Source organism: Protopterus annectens, chromosome 14.part0 (assembly GCF_019279795.1).
Source record: "Protopterus annectens isolate FY-2018-M chromosome 14.part0, PAN1.0, whole genome shotgun sequence".
Lineage (NCBI taxonomy): Eukaryota > Metazoa > Chordata > Ceratodontiformes > Protopteridae > Protopterus > Protopterus annectens.
In genome coordinates this window covers 585257416-585278573 of record NC_056748.1, presented here as the reverse complement: position 1 = coordinate 585278573, position 21158 = coordinate 585257416, and the positions used below count along the sequence as shown (strand labels likewise).

Genomic DNA, 21158 nt, shown 5'->3' with positions numbered 1-21158 from the left:
ATAGGAAATCTGTGGGATGACCTGAAGAGGGCTGTGCACAAGAGATGCCCTCGCAATCTGATAGATTTGGAGTGCTTTTGCAAGGAAGAGTGGGCAAATATCGCCAAGTCAAGATGTTTCATGATGATAGACTCCTAGCCAAGAAGACTGAATGTTGTAATTAAATCAAAAGGTGCTTCAACAAAGTATTAGTTTAAGGGTGTGCACACTTATGTAACCAGCTTACTGTATGTTTTTTTTTATTTTTTGTATTTTTCCCCTAGCAGATTTGTTTGTTTTTCAATTGAATTGTACAGGTTATAGTTATATCGCGAAAACCTGGCATTTTTAATAGGTGTGTGAGTGTATGAGTGTGTGAGTGTGTGTGGAGATTGTTTTATACCCCTGGGGGTGGTCTTTTGACTATCATCCTGCCAAGGTTTTAGATATTTGGAGTTTGAATAATCGCATGTTGATGACACAAATATTCATAGTGGGACCCATAAGTTGCACATGAATTTCTTAGTAGGCTTAGCATTACTGTTGGTGATGATTTCTGTTATTCATTTCAGTAGCAGTCTAGTTTTTTCCATGTATTCTGTCTCTTAGTTTCTTTCCTTTTATCCATAAACAGCTGAGATGTGCAACATGTCCCCTGCAACCCTGAACTGAGAAATTTGGATAATTGATTGGAGAATGAATGATGCAAGTGAATGTAGTTTCTCCTTCATAAATTTAGGCTCTCATGGTATCTCTTCAAGATATGTCTCTTATGGATTAACTGGGTTTTTGGTAAGTCTGTAGGTGTCTCCCCCTGGAGATAACTGGGTTACCCTTGTCTTTTTTTCTGAAATGGTGCAGAACAACTTTGGTCATACACCCCTCTAGTTATAGAAAATTAAATTTTCCTGTCTGCCTGGAAACACTTCTGCTTAATGTTTTACTTTAAACCTTGTTCTTACATTGCTCTTGAGTTGTGGTTTGAGTTGTTGTTTTATTGTCTAAGCTTGGTATCTATTTTCCCTCTAGAGATTGGTTTGTAGGCAGTCATCACTTCCATGGTACGGTTCACCAATATTAAAATTTGAAGCAACTGGATGTAGCTGGACTTGATGCAGAGCACTTCTTAACCCTACTACTTGGCTGCTCAGTGTACTATAGCCAGGCTCTAAGGCTTGCATTAGAAAATCAGGCCTGAAAATAATTCTGGTTTAGTTACACCGTTGCTAACTCTGTATTCTCTGCCCACTACTTGCTGTCCTGACATAACTCTTGAAAATAGTTCTGCACACTTGTTGAAATTGTCTATGAAACATTTGTCTGTACAAATCTCAGTTTACTGTGTCCAGTCTAGAGAATTTATTTTTGTTTACTTAGAAAATGTGTGAAGTTTTATTGTTGGATGCATGCACAATGTTAAGGCAAGCAAAGAGTAAATAAAGGATCTGCACTGAGCTGTGTCAGCTTACCATCAGGGTTCATAGCTTTAGTAATCTTTTTTGCATGTTTGCACAAATCCTTCACCAGTCCACTTATGGCTGGATGGTAAAGTGCATATGTGATGTGTTTAATCTCATTTTGATTTTAATTTACAAATGTTTTGACTTCCTCTGGCACAAGTTACGGACTGTATGTCTCTTGACAAGCAAATGTTTTTTTTTTTTCAATATTAGCCTTTGAAAAGTTCATGGGCAGCCACGGTGGTGCAGCGGTTAGCATTGCCGCCTCACAGCAAGAGGTTCTCCGGTTCGATCCTCAGCTGGGGTGCCTTCTGTGCGGAGTCTGCATGTCTTCCCTGTGGTCGTGTGGGTTTCTTTCTGGTGCTCCGGTTTCCTCCCACATCCCAAAGACATGCTGCAGGTGGATTGGACACTCTAAATTGGCCCTAGGTTTGAGTGTGTGTGTGCCTTCTGTGGAAGGTTGGGCGCCGGGCTGGCAACTTGACACCGTAAAACTCCACTGCCAATCATGAGTGGACAGGTGATCCGTTGTGGCGACCCCTAACCTGGAAAAGCTGAAAGAAGAAGAAGCCTTTGAAAAGTTCATACACACTGCTGCTTGAAAGTTTTGCTGTATTGTCTTAAGTTTTCTGTCCTCAAATCACACTGTATTAATGTTTTACATTGCAGAAGTTTTTAAATGTCTATCTGTTAAATACAACCACTTATGTTCCCTATTTTTGTCAAAATTTGTATTCTTTCAACAACTTTTTGTGCCATCTTTCATCAGCAGGGCATCTCTTTGTGTGCACCATAATGTCTTTTCACCTTTTTCACCTTTTTCATCTGTTTTGTGCTTGCATATTAAACTGGAAATGGCCCATGCGCAAAAGCCAGTCTTTTCTCCATTTTGTTTGAATATGTAAAGCATAACCTGCTGCAGCTGGTAAATAGTAGACTGAGGCAAGGCTGCAGTGTGTCAGACTTAATTTGTGGCACGTAGTTTTACTCCAAAGTTCGACAGAGACTTTTATGTACATTTACTTCATTATTGCTTTCCTAGCCTGGTTAGTACCTTTAGTCATGGGTTTTGTTTTAAACATGTGCCACTGATATTACAAGATGTCCTTCTATTCTCATGTTGCAGTATTCTCACTTGTGAGGTCCAGAGGGCCCCTGCCCTTTTTTCCTCCTCTTCAAAACACAGGAAAGGGTCTAGAAAAACAGCACCCCCCCTGGGCTGCCTCTGCCCACCCCACCCCACTCCCAGGCAGCCCTTTTCAGATAGGCCCAACAGTGCATGACTGCCTAAGCCACCTTCCCCTCTCAGCCCGCTTCTCTCACTGTCTACCCATCTGGCAAAAAATCACTTCAGACTGATGAGTCTTATCAATAGTGGAAAAGGGTACTTTATGACCTTGCAGGAAAAATGTATACCACAAGGCATACTGTTTCCTCCCAAAATCCAGCTCCACCTAATTCCCCAGATCATCCTAGAGCTGCTTTCACAGGGAACCATAGAAAGGGTCCCCACAGACCAAGAAGGATGAGGGTTCTACTCCAGTCTTTTTTTGGTCCCGAAAAAGAATGACCCCTGGAGGTCCATCCTAGACCTGTCCCTGTTTAACCCTTTCCTGCAGGTTCCATCCTTCCATATGCTATCCCTTCAAACCCTTCTTCCACTGCATTCATGGCCACTTTGGACCTGAAAGAGGCATACCTCCATATCCCCATCCACCCAGACTACAGGAGGTTTATATGCTTTGTTGTGCCATCATCAGTCTTTTTCAGTTTACTGCCTTGCCCTTTGGTTTATCTACTACAGCAAGAGTCTTCACAAAGTTTCTCACCCAGCAATAGCCTACTGCAGAACAAAAGGCATCCAAATCTACCCCTACCTGGATGACCTCCTCATTCTAGCAGAAGAGGCAAGTACCCTCCAGGCTCACTTAGAAATTCACTATGTCCCTTCTCCAGTGTCTGGGGTTTACTCTGTCTTTCAAAATCTTCCCTCACTCCAGCCCAAGACCAAACCTTTGTGGGTTGCAGAATACGGACAGACCCGATGAAGGCTTTCCATCCCCAAAACAAAGTCTCCTTCCTCAGCAGTTTCTCTCAGGAGTTACTTCTTGTCAACTACATCTTGGCCAGGCAATTCCTCTGGCTTCTAGGCCTCATGGCATCTACTCCTCCTATGTTACCCCTGCCAGGCTACACATGAAGTTCCATGGTACATGGAAAATGTCTGTTCTCAACGCAATCACCCCTTGGAATTCCAGGTGCCCTTCCTACCCTGCCTAAAGACAGAGTTGAGGTGGTGGATTCATCATATAGACCGGAATCCAGGCCTCTCTCTCTCTCTCTCTCTCTGTCTCTGTCTCTGTCTCTGTCTCTGTCTCTGTCTCTGTCTCTGTCTCTGTCTCTGTCTCTCTCTCTCTCTCTCTCTCTCTCTGTCTCTGTCTCTGTCTCTCTCTCTCTCTCTCTCTCTCTCTCTCTGTCTCTGTCTCTGTCTCTCTCTGTCTCTCTCTCTCTCTCTCTCTCTCTGTCTCTCTCTCTCTCTCTCTCTCTCTCTCTCTCTCTCTCTCTCTCTCTCTCTCTCTGTCTCTGTCTCTGTCTCTCTCTCTGTCTCTGTCTCTCTCTCTCTGTCTCTGTCTCTCTCTCTCTCTCTCTCTCTCTCTCTCTCTCTCTCACTCTCCAAACCAGTGAAATTCATGTACACACATGCCTTGGATCTAGGGTGGGGGCCACTATGAACGGTCTCAAGGTTCAGGCTCCGTGGGAACCCTCCCTCCAGAGAAAGCGTATCATTGTGAGGGAAATGACTGCTCTCCTAGTCCTAAAAACCTTCCTTCCACTGATACAGGCAGGCCCCCTCCAAATCTTCACAGACAACTGTGATGAGATACATCAACAAGCTGGGGGGGGGGGGGCAGATCCTACTTGCTGTGCAGGCTTGCAACACAGGCATGGGAAATGGCCATCCAGTACAGTATCACTCTATAGGTGGTCTGCATTCCATTTCAAGACCACCTAAAGCGTAGATCAACTACGTTTTTATATGTTTCAAGCACCACATTCCACATGGTGAAAATATGCCTACGCTAATTTTTTTGTCTTTTATTTATTTATATATATATATATATATATATATATATATATATATATATATATTTTTTTTTTATTTCTTCAGGTAGGTCTGATGAAGCATATTAAGTGAAAGTGTATACTCTGAGGAACCAAAGTCCCCGAGACCTCCTTTTCTGATTAAAGGCTTACTTTTCTTTTTTACTTGTTACGTGATTTGAAAAGCTTACATTGATGTATTGCTAATCTCTGTCAACCTTATCCGAATACTATATCAGGTAATTGAATACATGTTGGTTGCATATTTAAAAATGTTTTTGCTGCAATTTTAATTTATTTTTTAATTTTTTTATATGTCACCTGCATACTTCTACATACAATGTTTTTTACCCTGTTGTCCCATATGACTAGCTACTCACCACATTTATGTTGTCACAATATTTAAGAACGAACGCATGAATTTTTCTTGATTCTACCCCACCTGATCCTCACCAACTCACTATATTACACAGCATGCCTTTTTCTTTCATACGTTATATTTTCCTTACTTGATACTTATGCCTTGTATTCTTCGTATTTACCACCACTAACATAACCCGTCCCTCTCCTATAATCGTAACACAACACGCACTCACTCATTTTTAACTGTATTCACTGATCCCTGTTTACAATATCTTTTACATCCCATACCTTCTGTACTTCCCCTGGTCTTTTCCATTTAATATACTATGCACAGCCCATAAACCTTTTCTTTTATATCTCCAAACTACGCTTATTCTAACATGCAGCATAATTCCCCCACCATCTGATTTACGGGACCCCATTTAAGGATACTTCTATACGAACAGCCAAGTCCCACAACCAACTTGCTTGGAAATCCTACGCTGTCCTCCACTCATTAATTCCAAAATGTAGCTCATTTTCGTTTTGCTTGATTCCCATGTACAGTCATTTGAGCACTTACATGCTCTTCTAATGAATTTAATGTTTAAATCTGCTTCTGGTTTAAGGGACATTAGAACTATGATTTAACATTTTTATTGCCAAAGCTTCCTCGAAGCAATACATGTTTTTTCAAGCACCCACAAATTTTTTCCACTCACTATGGGAAAAAAACGTGCCCATACAGTTAGCATCTTATCAGTCCTGCTTACTCCCGCAAATAATTCCTCCCATTCTATTCGTGTCCACAAATCCAGCCTACCACTCCACTTTGCTCCCAATTAGTCCGTCCTTTCACCCTGTCGCACCACCGTTCTAACTTTTATTATTACATGCCCCCTGACACCCCCTGTTAAGCTCCAGTCATTTTCACACACACATACACCCCTCTAGAATATTATCCACCCTTAGCTATGGTCCGCCAATTACTGTGCAGTCTAACTTTTTCATAGATCCCTTCCACTGCTCGCCGCTTTCCCACACCCACACTAACACGTCACCAAACATCCCCAAGGCCATGTACTACCCCATCACCATTGTTCAGCTTTTTTCAAAATTTAAACCCGGGGACCATTGATATTTCCTCCCTCCCTTTTTTCCCCCACCCCCTACTCTTGCAGCTGTACGCCCACCCGCTCTAGCTCGCTTTTCTTACCTCCATTTGATTACATAGATTTTTTTGTATGAAGCACAATTTTTTTATTCCGTTAATAATGAAACAGAAGCAACCAAAAAAGGGTTGCAAATTGACTTTTACAGTTGTGTAGCACTAACACCGTAATTGTATAAAATCCACACAAAAATTAACATTGTTTTTAAAGGTTTGATTTATGCGCTCACCTACCATGGTACTGAATTAAAAGATGTTAACAAGCTGAAGTGCTGTGTTCTTTGTAGTTGTAGAAATATACAAGCTTTTTAATTTTATATCGAAGCCTTAAGGAGGATGGTGTTTTTTATCTGAAGTTCATGAGGTCCAATGCCAACACGGCTTACAGGGCTAGCATTATTGGAATTCGTTCCAGTATACTTCTTTTGTGTTCAAGTTTTTACAGCATCTAGGTGCTTGCTGTCCTTGTATTTGGGGTAACAGGAGACACTCACAACCGCAAGTGTACTCTATTTCTACATGCTTAATACTGAAGACAGCCATCAGGCAGATGGCCTCAGCAGATCTTTGTCTCAACATCACAAGTGGATGTTGCACAGAGATTTTTTTCCTGGATATTGTCTTACCAGTGGGGCACCCCACAGATCTGTTTTGCCTCTCCTCAGAACAGACAACTTCAGCTTTTCTGCTCCAGAATCCCCTCCCCCTAACTTGGAGAGTGGATGCCTTTTCGATTTCTTGGAAGGGGCTGTTCCTTAATGCCTCACCCCCACTTTCCACTCATTCATAAGGTCCTGCTAAAAATCCAGAAGGACAAGCCAGAAGTCTGGCTGGTTGACTCCCTTTTGGCCAGGGTAGCATTGGATGTTCTTTGTGTTTCACTGTTGCAGTCATCACCAGTGGGGTATCCCTGCTGTGGTAGCCCTCGGCTGTCCCGAATACCAGAGTCAATGTTTTTCTGCGTCGGCTGCTGTTGCTTGTAGATTGATGTCAGGTCGTCAGTGCTATAAAGCAAGGCAGCTGACACCATTACACCAGTCTTTCTTGCCATGGAGCTAGTAGCAGAAGCAGTTCACAAGTGTGCCAGTCGGTCGCTACCAGAGCTCGGATCACAGCTGAAAACATCTAAAGCTGAGTACCCCATTGGGGATCCTTTTTTCTTTAACTAACCGATATCTGATAAAGTTAACAATTATCTCGCCTGTGGAAAGCAGATCCCACACTGAGACTTCCATTCATGTTGCTTCACTTGCTTAGGCCCAGACCACGATGTCCCCCGTTGCCGGTTCTGTGCCCTCTTTAACGTGAGAACCATTCGTTGTAGAGCTCTTTATGTAGACAGGCATTTTCGTTCTCCATCTTCACAAATGTTGTCCGTCAGCCAACAATCTGTAGACATTCCGAAAAAATGTAGGGATAAAGATAGAGGCAGACCACACAAGGCTAAGCCTTCCGATGACTCTACCGCTAAGCAGGTCATCAGTTCTACATAATTCAGTGAGGCACTTTCGCAGCCCCTGATGCCTGATACAATATCTACGCAGGCCTCTACCAAGAACCTTTCAGAGTCTGGTATGCACAGAAATCTTCTTAGTCTTCCGAGCCTTTGGTTGTCTCTGTCTCGGTTGGGTCTGGAGTCATGACGCAGGCACTGGCTTTCTAGGAGGCCTCTCGCACTACCAATTCTAGACAAAAAAAGTCATTTTCTCACTGATGGATACCCTTAGGCCTAGAAGCCAGGCCACTCCTAGAAAATCTACCTCTAGCCACCATTTTATTCCTGGTCCACCACCTGAAGCCCAAATGCTTAAGATGGTGGAGGATCTCATCTCCCTTATCAGGGGCAGTCAGGCCACAACTTCTAAAAGGAAAAGACACCCTTCTCCTGAACTAATGACCAAGCAGGATTCTGAGGAATCTGTTTTTTCAGATTTTGAAGAGGAACAACATCCTCTGACTGGTTGTGAGGATTCAGATGCAGAGGAATCCATTCCTTCTGCCTCCCCACCAGAAGACCTTCCTTTGGAGAAACCCTTCACACCCTCAGGGGACATTTCCACTAGGAATCTCAGGACTTCCCTCAGCCTAAGAAAAGGCTAAGAGAGTTTCTAGACCTGCCCCATCACAGAATCCCTGGCCATACCCCCTATCTTAGAAGTGGTGGATGATGTTTTCCATGAATCCAGCTTTAGCCCTTGACACCCTTCCACCTGCTTCCAGTAAACCTGACCGGTATTAGAGTACTGAATTCTCACAAATACCTGTACAAAAATCCTGCTGCAGACCCTGAGATCATTACACAGGGATCTAAAGGAGCTAGGGCTAGTTCTGCAAAGAATCCTACTCCTTCTGACTAGGATGCCAGAGCTCTGGACAGATGGAGTAAAAAAGTTTACACCTCTGCAACCTTAGCTATCCGAGCACTCAACTGTCAGTTCCATATGTTAAAATATTATCAACGCACTTTGTAACTATTAAAGCAAAAGATTTCTACCTTTCCTGACTGTGCCAAATCTAAAGAGTTAGCAGATTTACTGCACTCTACTTCTCAAGTGGCAAAGCACTCTTTACACTATGGATATAACACACTAGAAGCCTCTAGCAGGGCAGCAGTGTCTGGATCTGTCAGTAGGAGACATGCATGGTTGAAGGAACAACCTCTCCCTGATCATGTCAAATTTAAATTAATTGATACACCCTTGGATAAAGATCACTTGTTTGGAGAAAAAGCAGAAGAGATACTTAAAAAGAAGGAAGACACAGCAAAATCTATGCAAATAAAAGATTTCTTTCATGTTCAAGCTCCTAGATTCAGCAGGAATTTTCACTCTAAGCACTGGTCTTTTCTTGCACCTAGCAGACAGGGGCAGGGACAGGCCGTCCAGGTCTCTATCCCAGGGACAGCAGAGAACTAAACAGTGGACCACTTCCGCCCCTAAGGCAGGGAGTCCCAAGCCATCCCTCTATGGCAAAAACTCTCAATGACTCCCACTCCCCCCTCTGCCCTCCTTTCACCCACCAGAAGCTAGGAAAAAGGCTGGCCGTCTGCAAAGAAAATTGGCGGTCTGTAACAAAGCACCAATGGGTCTTAAAGATCATTTTCAGGGATACAAATTCACTTTCAATGAACTCCCAATTCCCAAAGGGTACCCAGACAGCCTCCAAATCAGTGGGCAGAGGCATTAAAACAAGTCCAAACTCTCATATCCCGGGGGCAGTAGAACCTGTTCCCACAGATAAAACAGGCAAAGGCTTCACATGAGGAAGCTTCAGTAGTATCTAAAGAACCTTTGGTGTCAACACTCACAGCCTCTAGTGACCTCTCTCCCTCTGATCCCCTGTATAAGGGCCGAGTTTCTCTGGTGGGCAGGGGCCTGTGCCAAGAACAAGGGTCTCCCCTTCATCCTCCACCCTACCGGGCAGACCATCACCACGATGCCTCAGATATTGCTTGGGATGCTCACCTAGCAGGCAGGTGCACCCGTCTTTGGGGATGCCCAGCACCTTCCCTTACATATCAACCAGAAGGAAATGATGGCAGTACAAAGGCTGTGACATCCTTCCAACCCCATATCAGGCCAAGGGTTCTCCTGATCAAAACAGACAACACCACAGTAATGTGGTACATCAACAGACAAGGAGGGGACCCAATCTTACCCTCTGTGCAGGCTAGCCATGAACCTCTGGCTGACTGCTTCCTTCATGAGATTACACCTAATACCCCAGTACTTACCAGGGATCAACAACACCCTGGCAGACCACTTAAGCAGAAACTTACTGGACCCCCATGAATGGCAGTTCCACAAAAAGATCATTTGGCAAGTCACTCAGGATTGGGGGAATCCGGAGGTGGATCTCTTTGATTATCACTTCACCCACCAGCTAAAAAAATTCTGTACTAAGGAGTATCACCACCTAGCATACAAGGTGGATGCCTTGACCTTCCCCTGGAACTCCCCCTTCGTGTACACATTCCCTCCTCTGCCCATTATTCCCAAGGTACTGATCAAGATAAGGGTGGCGAGATTAAATGTCATCCTCATTGCTCCAGATTGGCCCAGACAGCATTGGTACCCCTTGCTATGCATCCTGACATTACAGCCTCCCAGGCAGCTTCCCATGATCCCAGACTTCTTGACTCAAGTGGGGGGGGGGGGGTGCTGCACCCAGACTTGCTGACTCTCAAACTGTCAGCATGGCTAATTCTCTGAAGACAAGCAAGGGGCACCTGCTAATCAAACAGATCCTAGACATTATCCCAGAGGCCAGAAGGCCCAGCACCAGAAAATCTTACACAGGGAAATGGAAAAGGATTCTGCTCCTGAAGCCGGTCCAGATTGACCAGTTCCTCACAACCTGGACTATCTAGCGGAGTTGCCCAGTAGTGGCCTCCTCTTCTCTTCTCTTAAAATGCACACTTCAGCCATTTCAGCTCATTTCGATACAGACCACCCCCTGTTCTCACATCCTTTAATTAAACAGTTCCTCAGAGGGCCTTCTAATATCCTACCTCCCAGAAGGCCACCCACGCCAGCCTGGAACCCAAATTATGATTTGGAAAAACTAACCTTACCACTCTTCGAACCTGCTGCTTCAGCAGAACTGAAATATCTCTTCTGGAAGACTGCTTTCTTACTAGCTATCACCTCAGTCAGAAGAGTTTCAGAACTTCAGACACTGATGGCCATTGAGAGCCCTTCATCATTTTCCATGCAGACAGGGTCTCCCTTAGGACTATCCCCTCCTTTATACCCAAGGTGGTATCTAAAGTCACACTCAACCAGGCCATTCATCTGCCCACCTTCTTCCCCAACCTTCAAAACAAGGGGGAAAGAATTCTGCACTCACTAGATATGCACAGACAGCTCAGACACTACCTGGAATGTACTAAACCCTTCAGGAAAACGGACCAACTTCTTGTCAGCTTTGCCCTAGGGGCAGAGGGGAAGCCCATTTCCAAGCAAACCATTTCCAAATGGATATCACACTGTATCCATTTCTGCTACAGATTACATGGGAAACCACCCCTTAAGTCGATTCTTACCCATTCCACTAGGGCAGTCTCCACTTCCACAGCATTCCTCAGAGGAGATCTTGGAAGCTGCCACCTGGACCGCAGTCCATACCTTTACAAAGCATTACCACCTTCCTCTCTTCTGTAAGGCTAAGGCAGGGTTTGCCTCAACAGTTCTGCAGGGCTTGCTTACCCATGCCTAGGTCTGTAATCCTTCCACCCCCACTCCTCAGCTTTGGGAATCCTCCCACAGGTGATGGTTACAACAGTGAAACACAAAGAACATAGTACAATTGTGCACACTTTCCGTAAATGTAGATGTTCGAGTGTATTCACTGTTGCAGTCCTGGCTTCCCCTCCCTCCTTCCCCCTTATATCCTCTTTCCTTAGGGAGACATAAACTTCTTAGGCCACATTGCTATATTTCCTTGGTCTTCTGACTGGTTAGGGCAAGAAAAACTGATGTAATGGCGTCAGCTGCCTTGCTTTATAGCACTGACCACCTGATGTCAGTTTGCAAGTGACAGCAGCTGACACAGAAAAACATTGACTCTGGTATTCGGGCCGGCCGAGGGCTACCACAGCAGGGATAATCCACAGGTGATGATTGCAACAGTGAATACACTCGAACATCTACATTTATGGTAAGTGCGGTAGTGGTGCTGCGGTAGCGTTGTCGCCTCACAGCAAGATGTTGTCGCATTTGATTCCTGGCTAGAGCGTCTTCTGTGTGGAGGCATGCGTGAATGGGCATGTCTTCGTTGAAGGTTGTGCATCAGGGCTGGTAACTTGGCACGTAAAAATCCACTACCAAACATTAGCGGAACGGAGTTCCGCTGAGGCGACCCCTAACCGGGATAAGCCAAAAGACACAACAACAACAACACAACTGTACTTTCCCCCGTCTTCTGTGTCATGCCAAGAGCAATCACCACAAGTTGCCTCACAAGGTGGGGCTATTCACACAGCAGAAGGGATCCTTAATTCACCCACAGCTGAAAACTCTCAGCCTAATCCTGTGGGAGATAAACTCCTGATCCCTTTCAGACACCTTTATTCAGAGGACGTGCTTTCTATCCTGCAGGAGCCAGGAAACCCACTACCAGGAAATCCTATGTTTCTAAATGGAAGTGGTTTTCCATTTGGTGTCTTCAAAGGCAACTAGATCCCTTTAAAGCAGATGTCCCTCTAGTCCTAGCCTGTGTGTGTGAGCATCTTAAATCAGAAGTTTCATACTCTTCAGTAAAAGTACAGATCTGCCATTTCAGCCAGCTTATCTATGGACCCACCACTACTTTCCAGGTTGGAAGTCAAACATTTCCTGAAGGGAGTCTGCCATGTCAGACCACCTAGAAAACCAATCTCCCGTTCTTGGGACTTTAACTTTATTCTGGAAAAACTTACCACTGCCCCCTTTGAACCTGGAGCCTCTACTTCCTTACAGATGTCCACCTGGCATGATTAGAAACGTTTTGATAACTGAATGAGTGCTATGTAAAAACAAGTTAAGAACAAAAATCAAAGATGCAGAGAACAGCTGAGCAACCGACTCAGTGTTACTGTTAATTAACCTTCTTAACTTTTCTGTCCTTTACTTTCTTACAGTATTTCTGGAGTGTGGTGCTTAATTATGTTTGTCAGTTTTATGTATTACTGTCTAATAATTGGTGTTTTGCTGTTTCGCACACTGTTGTAGTGGAGAGTTAATTTTTTGGCTAAAACTTACTTCTTGGTCCAGGGACAACTTCTCTGAATGACTGAGTTAGACTTTTAGAGTTTAGAAATCATCTTTGATTGGAGTAGTCTTTTCTGGTGGTGTGTTTCAGCATCAAACTTGTTTTGCTTCATCTTGTTCTCTTGCATCTATTTATGGGTTTCGATAGTAACAGCAGTCATGATGTTCATGTTACACTGCTGCAGTCATTACACTTGGGTTATCCTGTCGTCAGGCGATTCCCCAGTCGGCCTGAGTTCCAAAGTCTTGGTCCGGCGTCAGTTGCTGTCGCCTCCTCCCTGACGTCAGTGTGACAGGGGTATATAAGATGCAGCCAACGCCATTTACTTCAGTCTTTCTTGTCGCGCGGTGCCTGAAGCAAAAGCAGTTCTCAAATGCCGGTCGGCCGTCTCCTGAGATTTTCATTCTGAATCCAGAACCGAAATCTTCTACAAAGCTAAGTACCCCGTTGGGGAAACTTTTTCTTGCCTCAGACCAATGTCAGTAAAAGTTTAATAACTGTATTTCGTGTGGGAAGCAAATACCTCATAAGGATTTCCATTCCTATTGTATCCCATGCCTAGGCCCAGACTGCGATGTCACTGGTTGTCAGTTTTGTGCTAGGTTTAACAGGCGCACTATTAAACGTCTGTTTGATTTTGCCCGACATTATTTTGGCAGAAAATTTAATTACACCATGCCGTCGGAACTTCCAACGACCGGAATACATAAAAAGCCCAAAGACAAGGACAGGCATCCGAGGCCCAAACCTGACGACGAAGCCTCTTCTAGGCCGGTTGCCAGTTCTCCGATTTTCAGCGAGGTGCCTTCGCAGCTCCTGACGACCACTTCTGCAGAGCCACAGAATGCCTCCGACTCCTACGTGGAGATGGCTGGGCCTTCGGATGCACAAGTTTTTCAGCCTACCGAGGCTAACCCTTCAGAGGGATCCGGAGTAGCTGAGCAACCCGAAGCTTCAGAGGGTGTTTTCAGACCTACTCAGTTAACCATTAAACACCCTGCTAAGTCTAAGCCTGCTTTAAAAACAAAGAAACAAATACAGCATTCTCCAGGACAGGCCTCCATGCCTAAGAAACAAATGCTTAAAATGGCCGAAGACCTAATCACTCTGATCAGGGGGTCCCATCCCCCTTCTGATAAAAGGCCCAGACAGGATGCAGACTATGACTCATCCGACCAGGTGTCCATTTCTTCAGATTTATCCTCAGACGTAAGATATTCTTTACCCCCTTATGAGGACTCTGATGCTGAGGAATCAATACCATCAGCCTCTCCGCCTGAGGACTACTCCTTTGGGGAAACCTTACATACCATGAGGGAGCCTTTCCATTGGGAAGGCCAGGATTACTCTGAATCCAAGAAAAGGCTCAGAGACTTCCTTTTATTACCTCAACACAGACCCCTTGCTATTCCGCCAGTGTTAGACATTGTGGATGATGTGTATACTGAATCCAGCTTAAATCCTGACTCCTTACCTCCAGCCCCAGTTAAACCTGACGGATACTACAGAGTCCCTGACACACACAAATTTCTATATAAAAGCCCTGTTGCTGACCCTGAAACTATTTCTCAGGGACCCAAAGGGATTAAGGCCTCATCAGCAAAAAATCCAGTCCCCTCTGACAGAGATTCCAGAGCATTAGACAGATGGGGAAAGAAAGTATATACGTCTGCATCCTTAGCAATGAGAGCCTTAAATTGCCAGTTTCACATGCTAAAATATCAGCAATTTTTGATGTCTCAGTTAAAACAAAAAATACTTCCAGATTCAGATTTTCCTAATTTTAAAGAAATGCAGGATTTACTGCATGCAGCTGAACAAGTGTGAAAAGCATACTTTGCAATGTGATTTTGATTCTTTAGAGGCCTCCTGTAGAGCAGCAGTTACAGGCTCTGTCATTAGAAGGCATGCTTGGTTAAAAGAACATACGTTACCAGATCATGTTAAAGCAAAATTATTGGATGCACCTTAACAGCAGGATGTGTTATTTGTAGTTAAGGCAGAAGAGGTATTAAAGAAAATGGAGGATAAGGCAAAATCTATGCAAACGGTAAAGGATTTCTTACATGTTCAGCCACCAAGATTTAGCAGAAATTGGCCAACAAAGAATTGGTCCTTTCTGGCTACAGACAGACCTCAAAGGGTCAGATACAGACGTCCGAGAGGTAGAGGTTAACCACAAGGTCCTTACAGGCCACGACAATGGGGTGCACCAGGCCAGAAAGAAGGGGAAGACGGGCCCCAACCACATAAAAAGCAGCCTCAGTGACTTCCCATTACAGCTGCCAAACAACTCTCTCTTGGCAGCCCCCTTGGGAGGAAAACTAGCACTTTTCTATCACAATTGGCATTGGATCACCAAAGACAAATGGGTTCTCAACATTGTATCTCAAGGTTACAGGTTCCACTTTCACACTCTACCAAGGTTAAAAGGAATGCCAAATGTGCCACCAAATCAATGGGCAGAGGCTCAAAAACAAATTACAGCACTCATGGAAATGAGAGCTATTCAAGAGGTACCACCACAAGAGCAAGGACAAGGATTTTATTCAAGACTCTTTCTGGTTCCCAGAAAGGACAAAGCCTGGAGGCCCATTCTGGATCTTTCTTCTCTAAACACTTATCTGGATGTTCCGAAATTCAAAATGCTGACACTACAGCAGCTTCTTCCCATGCTGGGCAAGAAAGCTTGCCTCGTGACCTTGGACCTCCAGGAGGCATACCTGCATGTCCCTATCAGACAAAACTGCAGAAGATACCTCAGAATCATAGCAGGTTCAATGCACTATCAATTCTCTGCACTGCCCTTTGGCTTATCTACTGCACCCAGGGTCTTCACAGAGTGCCTGGCACCAATAATTACATTTTGCAGACAGAAAGGAATTCAAATGTATCCATACCTGGACGACTACCTGATTCAAGCAGAGAGCAAGGGCATTCTTCTAGAGCATCTGGCGTTTGTAAAACAGTTATTAAGTTGCCTGGGGTACATAGTAAACGAAAAGAAATCAAAATTAGTGCCCTCACAAGAGATAATATTCCTGGGTGCCAGCTTGAACACAACGGCCCAGATGGCTTATCTCACGCCAGACAAGCAAGGACAACTGACTCAATACTTTCAATTGATGGCAACAAAAACCCAACTCCCTGCAAGAAAAATTCTGCAGGCCTTGAGTTACATGGCATTTTGCATACTACTAATTCCATATGCCAGACTGCATATGAGGAAACTACAATGGTACCTAAAGAGCATATGGTCTCAACACTGTCAAAGTTTGGAAACAGTAGTACCACTAATTCCTTGCCTTCAACAGGAGTTTCGATGGTGGGCTCAAGCTTGTCACCTCAACAAGGGACGGCCTTTTACTCAACCCACAGCCAGGCAAACACTGACAACAGATGCATCGGATTACGCCTGGGGAGCACACATGGCAGGAAAATGTATTCAGGGCAAGTGGCCCGCAGAACAAAGGCATCTTCACATCAATCAAAAAGAGATGTTAGCTGTACAGAATGCCCTTATAGCTTTCAAGGACCTCCTGCATCCAGGACAACTATTACTAAAAACAGATAACACCACAATTATGTGGTACATAAACAAGCAAGGGGGGCACTCACTCCTACCCCCTCTGCAGACAAGCCATGATCTTGTGGAACACCGCTCTAAACTATCAAGTTCATCTGCAAGCACAATTCCTGCCAGGAGAGAAAAACACACTGGCAGACGACTTAAGCAGAAACATCATGGATCCCCACGAATGGGAATTGAAACCACAAATATTCAGAATGATAACACAGAAATGGTGGAGCCCAGACATAGATCTGTTTGCATCCCCAATGAACTGCCAGCTACAGAAATTCTGCACAAGGAGTTACCATCCACAAGCAAGGAAAGTGGATGCCCTCTCATTCAGCTGGAAAAACCTACAAGTATACGCTTTCCCTCCACTAGTTCTCCTTCCAAAGGTTCTCATAAAAGCCAGGCAAGAAGAGCCAAGGATGATCCCGATTGCTCCAGACTGGCCACGCCAGCACTGGTACCCAATCTTAAAGAATTTAGCACAAGAACCACCCTGGATATTGCCTCAAATCCCACATCTGCTGACTCAGCACAACAATCAGATACTTCACAGTCAGCTAAAGACCTTAAACCTAGCTGCATGGAAAATTCCTTAGTCAAGCAAGCAATGCCTCTCTGCAAAGCTTTTATGGATGTCATTTTGGAGGCCAGAAGGCCTAGTATCAGGAAAGCCTATTCGGATAAATGGAAGAGATTCTGTGCCTGGAACCAGGCTTACAGCCTTGACCCTCTTGTCCCAAACATTCCTCAGATTCTACAATATTTAACTGAGATGCTGGACAAAGGCCTCTCTTTTTCATCCATCAAGATCCATGCCTCTGCCATCTCTGCTCATTACAACACGGATCCTCCAATTTTCTCTAATCTGTTGCTAAAACAGTACCTCAGAGGGGCTAAAAACATGAGACCGCCCCGTAGAGCACCTACTCCAACTTGGGACCTCAACTTTGTTTTGGAAAAATTAACTTTACCTCACTTTGAGCCAGCTAACACAGCAGAATTAAAATATATTTCTTGGAAAACTGCTCTGCTCCTGGCAATAACATCAGCTCGAAGAGTTTCAGAATTACAGGCACTAATGGCAGTAGAACCTTTCTTCATTTTCCACCAGGACAGTGTGTCCTTAAGAACTAACCCTACGTTTATGCCAAAGGTGGTTTCAAGTGTGGCTCTAAACCAAACTATTCACTTGCCAACTTTTTATCTAAAGCCGCAGAATAAAGGGGAGAGACTACTGCATTCTTTGGACATTCACAGGCAGTTACGCTTCTACTTGGACAAAACCAAAGCTTTCAGAAAATCTGAGCAATTACTGGTAGCATTTGCTGCAGGAGCACAGGGAAAGGCGATTTCAAAACAGACTATTTCAAAATGGATAGGACATTGCATACGTTTCTGCTACACACACCATGGGAAACCTATACCTAGCAGCATTAGATCTCACTCCACCAGGGCAACAGCCACTTCAGCTGCCTAACTCAGAGAAGTGCCTACCAAGGACATTTTGGAAGCAGCAACATGGAGTTCTGTGCATACCTTCACCAAGCATTACCATCTGCGTTTATACTCTAAATCCACAGCTGGCTTCGCCACTGCTGTGCTGCAGGGCCTTATAGCCACACCTAATGCCTTATAGAACCAGCCACCCTACCTCAGCTTTGGGATTCTACCCAAGTGTAATGACTGCAGCAGTGTAACACGATGAACATAGTACAGTTTTGTACCTACCATAAATGTAGATGTTCGAGTGTATACACTGCTGCAGTCCAGGTTATCCTCCCTCCTCCCCCTCTTACTTGCTGGTATGTACCTATATCTTCTACCCTTTACTACCTATGGGGAGTATTTGCTGGTAACTAAAAGTTGTTGTTTGCTTTTCCTATCTATGTTTTATTAGCAATTTGGATTGCCTATCCATTTGGGGGCACCTGACATCTGGGGCAAGAAAAACTGAAGAAAATGGCGTCGGCTGCATCTTATATACCCCTGTCGCACTGACGTCAGGGAGGAGGTGACAGCAACCGACGCCGGACCAAGACTTTGGAACTCAGGCCGACTGGAGAACCGCCTGATGGCAGGATAACCCAAGTGTAATGACTGCAGCAGTGTATACACTCTAACATCTACATTTATGGTAGGTACAAAACTGTACTTTTGAAGGAAACCTTTTGCTTGGGATTTGACTGCCAGATTTCCCTAAATTGGCATTTGGTGTATTTTGTGGTCTGTGTTGTGTGTCCAGTTTTTCAGTTGTTTTTGTGCTTCATCCTTTATTTTCTGATCGTTTGTCTGAAGTTGTTTCACTTAATGGGCCCTAGTTCTTATTTGGTCCTTAAAGCTAACTGTTTAATTAGAATGTTCGGGAATGGAGCATATAATAACATTATTGTTTGGTAAGAAGTAAATACGGTAGTTGTAACGTGGTAGCATTTGTCAAGTAATTAGATGATTGTTGAACTGTAAAAAATTAATAATTTGGCAAAAAACTACCTACCATACATCATTTTTGCCATACTGTTAATTCACCATAGAAGGTTGACTGCAACCCTAGTCCTGTCCTGGTGAAGGAAGGTCAGCTTGGCCACTCAGTCTTGTATTTACTCACTGGCTCTTCTCCTTCCTATGTTTCAGTGAACCTCAGTTGCTGGAATCCTAGTCAGAGCTCTAACCTTTATTCCTGTGGAATGATGTGGATTCATGTCAATCCATCGAAGGTGGGTTTGACGAAAGCAAATACACTGAAATCAGTTTGCAGAAACCACCTTCAGCAGCCATTATAAACATTTTTTTACAGGGTGGGGCAGGCCTCCCCCCACTCCTCGAAATTACATGTACCAACACCGAGATTGCACTACAAATGAAAAAAAAGCAACTTCACTTTCGTTGACGGCAGTTTCTGTGAACTGGCTTCAGCTTCCTTGCATTCGCTGAAATAGATTTCGACGGATTGGCATGGTCCTTGATGTCATTCACAGGAGTAGTCCTCAGGCGGAGAGGCTGATGGTATTGATTCCTTATGATCAATGTCCGAATATTCCATGTCTATCTGAATGCGTGGCTCATTTAACAAGGAAGGTACACACACTTTCCTCTGGTCAGCTGTTTGCAAGTACTCAATGGAAGCAAAACCAGTGACACCATTCTAACCCTACAAAGTAAAATAAATTCAGTAAAGCATGAAAAGGTGTAGCCTGCCAGTGTTTTTGATTGGCTTTTCCAGCAGCAAGGTACAGGAAGTACTTTTATGCTGCTCAAATGTACTGACTGTGCTGTTCATTTTTTGTAATGCTTGCTCTACCTTTATTAGCAAAGCTCGAGGCAACTCTTCTTGGAAATTTGTTATGTAATGGCCATGCATGATTGCAGTAGACTGCTGGCTTGTACTTGTCTACCATAGGTGGTATGTAGCACTCTTTAATTCCTTGTTTCCAGGTGTGCCATCCGAGAGGGTGTAGTAATGCATGGAATGGTTGCCATGGCAGGTGTACTTGTACTGTTTTTTATTAGCAAATACTCTAAGTTATTTACTGTGTCACTGTTATTAGAAACAGGACAGAATTGGCATTTGGGTTAATGTCTTGTCTGGAGGGTAATAATAATATAATTAATTTGTTAGCCAGGTAGGCCTGTCTGGAGAATAATAATACTATAACACATTTATTAACCAGGTAGGCCCACTGGACACAGTCCATTTTCAGAGGCAACCTGAGAGTGATGTTTGGTTAAGTGATCTACTCAAGGTAACACAGTAGGCAAAAGAGGACAGAGGGAATGAAACCCTATACCACAGAGACTACAGCCTACAGCCTTAACTTCTGTGCAAACTGCCAGATTAACAACTCATAGGTGCACCGTATGCCAGGTCTTAGTAAGTTTGTTCATTTAGGAATTTTATCTAAAAGTATAGTATCAGCTAAGAAAGCATGACCTTCTGTCTTCTGAAATGTAAGCCTCTGCATATATGAATAATATGTGCATAAGTATACGGTTTGTTACATGTTGATATTGTATCATGGAAAGGATTATTTTAACCTTTATCCTGAATGAGTTTATGCTGGTTTGCTGTACATACTTCATGAAAATGTGTATCACTGTGTGGGCCACATGAGCACGTTACCTAATACATAACCGAACTGTAGGGAGGAAGTGCATTGCCTTAGAGGTATTATGTACACTAATGTTTGTGGTGAAGAATAAGCATTTTTTATGAATTTAATATGAATTTATTCTTCAAACCTACATTAAACAATACTGAAAATTAATTTCACTTGTAGTACAGAGAAATTTAGAGATCTAAAATGAGTGATTTGCATCATAATGTTTGATGACTGATAGGTAATACTTTGTTTCTGGGAAGATACCCTCTGAGGTGGTATTCACTCATCACCTAGTAGTGATGGCGAGTCATCCATCTTTTTGGGTAGCTGCATCATATGTTATTGCTTTACAATTCTCATCTTCCAGAGCATTCGTAGGGATTTAATTCTTCCAAAGCCTTTGCAGAATAGATTTGCTAGCTGCTTTTCAGTGTAATAAACTGTTTATGTAATTTATTAAATGCACCCTAGTGAATTGGTTGATTTACATTGTCCAAATGCAAATATTCAAACCTTTCTGTAGCTTAGCAGAGTTACTAGATTAAGTACTGGGGATGCAAATCCTCAAAAAGTTCTGTAGAAGTGCATCATTATTTAACTGTGTGATTTTTATGGTTTCAGCATTCCCATGGTTCGGAATGGATATTGGTGGGACACTTGTCAAGCTGGTTTATTTT

General features: G+C 43.7%; 1 protein-coding gene across 2 annotated transcripts in view; it reads left to right on the top strand.

Moving 5' to 3' along the window:
• Positions 1-21158, top strand: part of PANK1 (pantothenate kinase 1) — a 590851-nt gene that overhangs the window by 91190 nt on the left and 478503 nt on the right. For both annotated transcript variants that reach the window (XM_044056334.1, XM_044056335.1), the window contains exon 2: positions 21103-21158. This exon is cut by the window's right edge and continues 297 nt beyond it. In XM_044056334.1, the coding sequence (XP_043912269.1) occupies positions 21103-21158 (56 nt within the window). The remainder of the gene's footprint in view (positions 1-21102) is intronic.